Below are 9385 nucleotides of genomic sequence, written 5' to 3'. Positions count from 1 at the left end.
TAACACATGATCATATTGTAAGTGTGTATGGGTATATCAATTTCCATTGCAAAAATTAATATTGCAAAATTATATATAACTCACATAATTATGAGACGCGTATGGTGGTCCATACATCTCTTTCAATCAGTATGGTAGGATAACCATCTGTAAGGGTGACATTCTTGTAAATGCCAGCAATATAATGCAATGCATTCTTCTTCTAGCTGAAGATATAGTAATCTGGGGTTCCCTGGAAACCCGAAAGTTACTTTTGAAACTGTTAAATTTGTCTTTTTTTGCAGAAGGAATACACTAAAAGCTCAATTCACAAAGCCAACACATTGAATATGACTAAAGTTTGTTAAGTCCAATAGGATTTGAAAATGACAGTCAAGTGACTAATATAAAGAGATTTTATGTGGTAAAGGTTTGTGAAATTATGAGTACATAAAAGATTTTTATATCCTCCTCCTCTCAAACGTACATTTACAGCCACTTACATTTACATTCCATTTGAGCCACACATTTACAGCTTAGTGTGCAATTCCGGCATGTATCTGGTGCTGGGATGAGAAAACCTCCATGAGAAGGATTTACATCGTCCAAGCCTGGCCAACCAGGATGATCCAAGAAACAGGCAGAAATATTTCCAATAGGGAGGACCTGGTTGCTGCATTGCTGGATGAGAGCGGAGTATAGCTCAGCTTTTATTCCTTCTATTGATGTATAATCTAATGTACAACTGGAGGGATTCACCCTATCTGGTGCTCCAAGTGACCAAGTGAAAATAAAAAAGTGATTTCTCCTCATTTTGAAGAGAGCGTCTCCAGAACTGGGAGTAAGGATGAAACTCTCTACAAGTACAAACCTGACTGGTTATGAATCTTCCACACTTATTAATGTAAAATTTAGGAAAGCAATTTATTTTTTAGTGGCGTTTAATGCCAATTGTTAGGTTGTTCCTTATTCTGCCTATTATTTGTCTTTCCCTATGACTTCCTGCCCCTATTAACATGCTAATGATAGTTTTAAACAAAACCCATTCTCATGACATACCTTATATTACACACAGGGACGTCTTCACTATTCTGTACTTTTCTATACGTTGTACATTTCTATACATTTTCTATAAAAAGTACATTCTGTACTTTTCTATACATTGATCCTAGGTGGTGCAAGGGGGCAGAAGGCTATTTAAAGTTTCCTGCCTCCATATTCCTTCATTGCCCCATCAGCTATAAAGCAAGCAGAGCTTGTTTTGCGGAGCCTTCATTTTATAAGCCGGTGTTATTTTGGGGAAGTGTGCAATAACGCATAAACTGTACTTGCAATTAGGCTACTCTAGATAACCTACATGTGATGCTGAGCTCTCATGAATAAAAATGCTGAAATCCAATAAATGAGGAGGAGAGGGCCGAGGGACAGGCATTGTCAGGTAGACATAGGCACATAGAACAGATATTGGCAGGCATCAGGACATACATTAGTAATGATATTTAGGTGGACAGGGATACAGTGAAGAATTCTCAAGCACTACAAGTCCCAGCACACCCTTTACAGAAAGTGTCAGAATAAGGATGGCCTTACAGTAGATAAGGCAGCTGGGCTTTGCAGTAGACATATATCTTGAGGAGTATAAATGTACTTACTCTCACACGCTTTCACGTCCAGGTTAAATTGCTGCAATGCCCCCATAGTGATCTGCTTGACTTCTGCTTCCAGTAGTAACTGCGTCAGAGATGTGGAGAGATGTTTACAGGCCGACATGCAGGCCGTCTGTGCCACTTTGCCCTGAAACAAAAAAAGAGAAATGTCTGATTAATAAAAAGATCGGATCACCATGTGACATATTACAATTGTACAATATACGATTGATTTTTGGAAGAACCTAAATATGCAGTTTTTAAGTGTAGATTTGCCATTGTTCTGGTTTCAGTGATTATGGTCACTAGGACAAAAAAAGAAGAAGGAACTTTCCAATGGGAACACACATAACATTGAAAACTTTGCAGGAACTAAACCCTTCAACAGACCATCCAAAACTAGAAAACATTTCAATCTGATTGCACAGGCTTAGCTATGAAGGAATAATATTTGCTACTTTTTTAGTTTTACTTTGCCCTGTCTAGGGGGTGACACTTCAAGTTTCTCTTAGGAATAAAGCCTGATGGTTTCTATCTGTCAGTTTGCCAGACCACATACAGTATATTGGGTTCAGAGTGTGCATTGCATGTAAGGCAAAGCAATGGATTTACCTCAAAGCCCCACTCCGAGCAGAAGAAAACTATAAAACTTGCAGTATATGTACAGCAATGTCTATCCTCAATGCCTTCCCCACTGCTCGTATCTCCTTGCCACTCACATGCTGGAAACAAGATGCAGTCAGAAGTTTGAGAAAAGAAAAAAAAAGACAAAGGATTTCCAGAGTACTATGGGTTAGCTAACAAGACAAGACAGCACTGGCAGCCATGCTGGCTGTTCTGATGAAAACTGAGTTCAGCCATTCAAGCAAGGGGTCAGACACTATGAAGAGTCACTGTAACAGTCCCTCCTTTCTGTGGGTAAGCTGAAATTTGAACAAGCTGAAGAAGCACAACACTCCTAATGACTTGTTAAAAGGAGGAACTATCACATGTCAAACATATACGGTATACCCAGTATGTAAAGTACCCCATGGCAAATTATTTTAAACTGAAATTCGGTTGGTTAACGGGATTTTAAGATGTGTTATGCACTCCACTTCTATGTGAGTACCCCTACAATGTACTAAGTATTTCTATAGGTTTGTTAGAACTCGCAAATACTGATAATTATTAACATTTCTAAATGTAATGCCCTACTCCAAGGGATTCCAAGTTATCGAAGTGAAGATGAAAACAATGGGATAAGATGGAGCTCTGTGATTGTTCCAGTAAATTATCATTTACAAAATTGTTTGTTCCAGCTTCTCTTTGGACTCAGTTTGGAATTTAAGACGGACTGAACCAATCAATCAAAGCACAAAATGGTTTTCAGTTTTTAAAACAAAACCAAGCTCTGAAGCTCTCTGTATTTAGCTGGCACTCATGCAGTGGATGGTAGGGTAATGGAGTTCCTATTAGAAAACTAGTAATTGTTCAGATGTTAGCTGACATGGACTGATCTGAAAGACAAGATATTTGCATAACTATCAAAGTGTCCTTATTGATGCCAGAATAGCATGTCTTCCATACCACATCTTCTAGGAACTGCTCTATTAATCTGCACATACAGACTGGGGACGTGGGTATTTGTCTCTGTGTTCCTGAGGAAGCTGACATTGTTCCGCGAAACGTGTAGAATAGCAACATAAAGAGATCGCTTGGAAATGTATATATTTTGTTAAATGGAAAACTGATGTGAATCTTATGGATTTTAAGTGTCATAAATAAATGGATATTAATATTTTATTGGTGAATGTTCATTGTAACCACATGCCTAAAAAATCCCCAAAATACATTTTTGGTTTTGTTTTGATGCAGTTTAGTAATAGGGATGTAGCATAAGTTGAATATTTACTATGTGGAATTCAATGAATGAATTAATTAGCATTTCACATTAACATTTAACAGCTTCTAAAGAACTCATGAGGGATCAGATGGATGCAGTTGTATCATTCTTTGTGCGGAATTGGAAGGATAGCTTTATTGCCTAAGTAATATAGAGATATCCATTGCCCTAATCTGTAGATCAGAACATTTAGATTTTTAGATGTAAACAGACCTCCCTATCTTTGATGTGGCATTAGGAATATAACCATACCACATTCCTGGTTCCAGTACTCTAGAAGCTACTAAACTTCTTCTTGCTCCAGACAACAAGAGTTGGTTCTACTACTTTTGTACGTAGACCCGGCTCATGGCCCGGTAGTATGCCACTCAGAGGATTGATGATGGGAACACTGAGGGTCTGGGTAGGTATATCTACCTGATTTCACATTCCAAAACAGAATCAATATTTATTTCGGAACAACAAGTGAGTAGTAACTGCATTTATTTGGTACACGTAACATTTACCCATAAATTTTGAAAGGTCAGCCAGTTGGTCTATCTTTATGTTTGAGGCCATGCTCAGTACTCTTGATTTGTTAACCCAATAATACACCAGTGTTCTCCCCTCTCTTCCCAGGTCCACACCACCCTAACTAAGCTTGCATAAAAGAAAAATGTTTCTTACACAAAGCTGGCTGGACATTTGATCCTTCTGTATTAATCAGCCGGCAGAGAATTGGAACACGCGCAGGAAACTGATCTAAGTTCAGTAAACTGAAATGTGACTGCTAAGGATTACTGCCCTCAGCACATGCTCATTATTCTCTCTCTACCTCACTGCAAGGAAAACTTTTAGTTTAAACTTTTTTCTTATGCAACATTTTTCAGAATCTGTGTATGTGGACTTGCCCCCAAATAATTCATACAACTGTCTTCCTCGTGATAAGGTTTCAATGTTATTTTATTCTGTTAACTGTATGGGGTTAATATGTGCAATAGTCTTCAATACTACATGAAGAAGTGTGTGTATGTGTGTTGATTTTTTTACTATGTGGAATGCAATATGAATTAGCATTTCACAGTAACAGTTAACAGCTCCTAAAGAACTGATGAAATGGATCAGATGGATGCAGTTGTATCATTTGTTGTGTTATATATATATATATATATATATATTTACACACATACACACATTGTGAATGCAATCCTTAGCCTGCAGCCTCATAGTTGTACACTTGCATATTGCAATCCAAAGTTGTGTGTGATAGTGAATATTTGCAAGAAAAAAAAATACTTTACCCCTGGGTAGAACCATATAAATTCCATGTTACAATACTATAACGTTTGGATGTCCATGAAGGTGATAACTGTTTTGAAGCTCCTGCATATCTACCCACATATTGAGCTTTACAACCTTTGTTTAAGCCTGAAGTGTGACATTGGTTGCCCTGTCATTGGATTTTTGGACTCACTTTTCCATTAATAAGGGTATACCATATGAAAGCTGTACTTTATAATATATAATCCCTGTTTTGTAGCAGAAAAGCTCATGGCATACCTGCAATTAGGGGGATGAAATGTTAATTTTCTTGGATGAGCTGTGTTGTGACTTCCTTCTGTTCTGTTGTCACATGGAACATCCAGGGAGAAGAACACCCACAGTCAACGAGGACTGCCAAGTGTTTAATTAATACCACCATTTCCCTTGTTGCTGACCTTTTAAAAAAATGTAAAACATTCCTACTAATGTACAGTTTGCTGTCCTAATAAATTAACAACAATGTGACAGCTCATTCAATCTATACCAGATGCCCTGTGAAGACATGCCTAAAGGGTCACTCCAAAGGGATATTTCAGTACGGGTAAGTTCAGTGACCAGTGGTTCCTTTAGTTTAGTTTGGAACTGGACAAAAAACGCCCTACTCTGGGCTTTAGGATTTGTATAAGGTCACAAAATGGGAAAAGGGGAGATTCAATCCATTTTAAAAACTATTGAACATATACCTACTACATAAAGAACATGAGGAAAAGAACACACCGAGATGTAAGAGCAGAGCTCTGAAATATCACAAGGGTATTTTAAAGTTTGGAGTCCAATATATTGATTGCCTTTTTCTGATAAATGTTCCCTGTGCTATGGCTTCCTTGTTACCACATTGGGTAATAACGGCCAAAGCAACCCAATGCTGCTGGTGTGAACAAGCCCCAATAGCCCCAAAAGTTTGGTTCTTCCTCTCCTGAAGTCATAGCCCCCCTCATAGCGCTGGATGGTCCCACTGCACTCCAGATGAGACTCTGAAGACTGAAGAGAGTAAGGCCAATGCACAATTGAAATTGGCTGAAAATTATCTTTTGTTATCATTTCTAGAGAAAACAAACACTTGACACACAGTATTATTCAGTTCCATGGAGAGAAGTGGGGAGGGGGGAAACATAGGGTTCCCCCACTGTGTCCTATGTGAAATTACAGCGGTCATCCCCAAATTGTCGTTTAGTTGACAGATCACTAAATGACGTTGGGGGACCACTTGACACATGACCAATCACAAATATTTGTCTCAGGCCACAATTAAGTCCAGCTAAACTTTTACAACAAAAGTAAAGATCTGCAAAATCCAGGTGCCTGGATCTTCAGGTATATTGAAAATGTTGTCACCTGGTTTAGCCGAAGTTTACCTCCTTTTCACTAGAAATTATTCCATTTTAAGACTTTAGGCCTAAAACTGCTTTCTGACATAGTTGCTGATTTTGCTGAGTGGGGTCACAATTTGCTGTAGAAGTTCCCTTGTATTCTGTAGTTGTTGATTAATGTTGCACGTTGTCCAATGCAGGTAAAGGGGAGTCTGTGACATGAAGCCAAAGAAGCGAGCAATCCATGCGAATCTAATAGCAAATTAGATGAGAAGTTGAGTGATTAGAGTGGAACGCCCCTGACTCTCTTACACTGAAACCTTTTCAGGCCCTATTGGCGAGCAGCAGCTGCTCTACTCGCCGGTAGCGTCCTGTGCTTCAGAGGAGAAATATGTCACCAATTAAACATAATAGTGGCAGTGAATGGGGGCTTTGTCCGAGGCTGCTCTCCTATCAAAGGCATCATTAAAAAGCACTCTAACTCCCTGACAGATGAAATAAACAGCCATTAATCTGCATGCTGAAGCAGCAGGATAAGAAGGCAGCAGGCAGGACTGAAGAAATGCAAAAGATGCCCCTTAAACAGTACAAAGCAGCGTAAAGCTGGAATTGCAATACATCTAATAACATTTACTAATGTGTTTTGCTCAATATTAGCTTTTTCCTCATTTGACTGAACATGGAGGAGATGAAAACATCTGTAATCTATGTCTAATTTCTTTAAGACCAAGGAGAGATGGTGATCTATTTCCTTCTGTCTGTTCTTTGGATGCAAAGAAAAACCATGAAGTGCAATAGATTATAAGTCCCCCCAAACAAAAACAGCCTGGCTGATAAAGAAATGTGTAGGAGAAGCGTTAAAGGAAACTATGAGAAAAAGAAAAAAAAGAAAAGGTATGGAAGCATAGGAAGGAAGAAAAGGAATGATAAGAAGGAAAGAAATGATAGGAAGGAATAATAGAAAGAAGAATAGAAAGAATAGAAAGAAAAAAGAAACAGAATGAGAAGAAGGGAAGGAATAATAGAAAGGAAGAAAAGAAGGATAGAAAGGGAAGAAACCATTGGTAGGAAGGAAGGAAGGATAGGGGAGGAAGAAAAAGAATAAGGGAAGAAATGATAAGAAGGGAAACAATGATAGGTAGAGATGACAGACAGGATGAAAAGAAGGAATGATAAGAAGGGAAGAAGTGAGAAGAAGGGAAGATATATTATAATAAAAGAAATGATTGGTAGAAGGGGAGGAAGAAAGGAAGGATAGGAACAGGGAGGAGGAAAAAGAATGATAAGAAGGTAAGACATGATAATAAGGAATAATAGAAAGAAGGAATGATTGGTAGGAGGGAAGGAAGAAAGGAAGGATATGAAGAAACTGAATGATATGAAGGGAAGAAAACAGAATGGGAAGATAGGAAGCTGACGATAAGAAGGAAGGGATGAAGGAAGGTGAGAAGGAAGAAAAGGAAGAAAAGAAGGATCAGAAGGGAAGGAATGATAGGAAGGAATAATAGAAAAGAAGAAAAATGATTAGTAGGAGGGAAGGAAGAAGGGAAGGATAGGAAGAAACAGAATGATAGGAAAGAAAGAAATGATAAGAAGGGAAGGAATGATAGAAAGGAAGAAAAGAAGGATAGAAAGGGAAAAAATGATTGGTAGGAGGGAAGGAAAAAAGGAAGGATAGTAACGGAATGATAGGAAGGAATAATAGAAAAGAAGAACTGATTAGTAGGAGGGAAAGAAGAAGGGAAGGATAACAAGAAACGGTATGATAGGAAAGGAAGAAATGATAAGAAGGGAAGGAATGATAGGAAGGAATATTAGAAAAGAAATGAATGGTAAGCGGGAATGAAGAAAGGAAGGATAGGAACAGGGAGGATGAAAAGGAAAGATAAGAAAGGAAGAAATGATAAAAAGGGATAGAATGATAGGAAGGAATATTAGAAAAGAAATGAATGGTACAAGGGAATGAAGAAAGGAAGGATAGGAACAGGGAGGATGAAAAGGAAAGATAAGAAAGGAAGAAATGATAAAAAGGGATAGAATGATAGCAAGGGATATTAGAAAGGAAGAAATTATTAGTAGGAGGGACGGAAAGATAGGAAAAATATTTAAAATTCACTGACAGATGCATACAACCTCCTGTTGACCTGCAGCTAACCCGGTTCAAGTGGGTGTTTCATTCCTTGTACGGAAATGAAAAACCGCTTGAAATAAACAAAAGCCCAATGACACAGGACCTAAAGTATAAGTAAAGGAAAGTTTCTAGATGAACTGTATATCCTGCAGACATTATTACACTGAAAAAAAGAAAATGTGATTAGCTACTATAGCCAAATAAAATTATTTTGATTTTTTGGTAAGGCCCAGTATGTATCTCTATAGCTTTTCGTGTGTGAAGTAGAAATTAGTATATACATAAATGCATTACTTAAAGCAGGCATTCCAGAAATCAGATTTTCCTGCAGCTCATTACACATCAAACTCTATAAAGTAAGTATAAAAAACCTCTAGACCCTATACCATCAAAACGGATAACGTGGAAATGATAATTAACAAAGGTTTAGACCTCTGTAAGCTTCTTAAGTGTCCCAGTCCTGTTGGCTTCCTAAAGAAAATATACAGGACTTGTTATAAACATCTATGCGTGACTGGAATTCATATTCATTAAATGCAGTGCAGTCATTTACTAGAAACCTGCATACCCTAATCGGAAGACTTGGGACTCTGAGGATCAAGAATCCAAAGTAAGTCTGTAGCTAATTAACTAAGAAGTAACTTGGAGAATACACCATGTATGAGCTGCGGCTATCACCAAATACAGATAGAATCATCTGCTAGGAGATATGGAATACACTACAGGCATTACCTACTACAGGTGTTTCATCTTTTCAAGGATCTTTTTAAACATTCCTACCCCTAACTACCTGTGTTCTATAGGTAAGTATCTGTCACAATCAGAGAACACAGGGTGTGATTATGTGACAAAGTTTACAGGTATGATATTGCTCAGGGAGACGCGAGGTAAGGATAGAGGAGAAGAGAGAGGTGTGAGGGACACAAAAGACTAAAGAAGGGTAAGGGACAGAGGGCATTAGGAACCAAGTCAACTGATGACAATGAGAGCAAGAGAGAGTGGTGAGCGATATGGGGGGATACAAATGGGCAACATGCACAGAGGGTGCGAGAGGGGTGAGGGACACCCCTAAAAAGTAAGTAGGAAGGAAGAGAAGGTGTAAGGACACCAATAGATAAACATAGGCAAGAAA

The 9385-nt window shown here is 38.3% G+C and overlaps 1 protein-coding gene across 4 annotated transcripts in view; it reads right to left on the bottom strand.

Moving 5' to 3' along the window:
* EXOC6B (exocyst complex component 6B) overlaps positions 1 to 9385 on the bottom strand; it is a 186461-nt gene that overhangs the window by 67932 nt on the left and 109144 nt on the right. For all 4 annotated transcript variants that reach the window (XM_072406673.1, XM_072406674.1, XM_072406675.1 and 1 more), the window contains one exon: positions 1632 to 1773. In XM_072406673.1, the coding sequence (XP_072262774.1) occupies positions 1632 to 1773 (142 nt within the window). The remainder of the gene's footprint in view (positions 1 to 1631; positions 1774 to 9385) is intronic.

This window comes from Pyxicephalus adspersus, chromosome 3 (genome assembly GCF_032062135.1).
Source record: "Pyxicephalus adspersus chromosome 3, UCB_Pads_2.0, whole genome shotgun sequence".
Lineage (NCBI taxonomy): Eukaryota > Metazoa > Chordata > Amphibia > Anura > Pyxicephalidae > Pyxicephalus > Pyxicephalus adspersus.
Note: the sequence above shows the minus strand (reverse complement) of the source record. Positions and strands in the feature narration are given on the sequence as shown.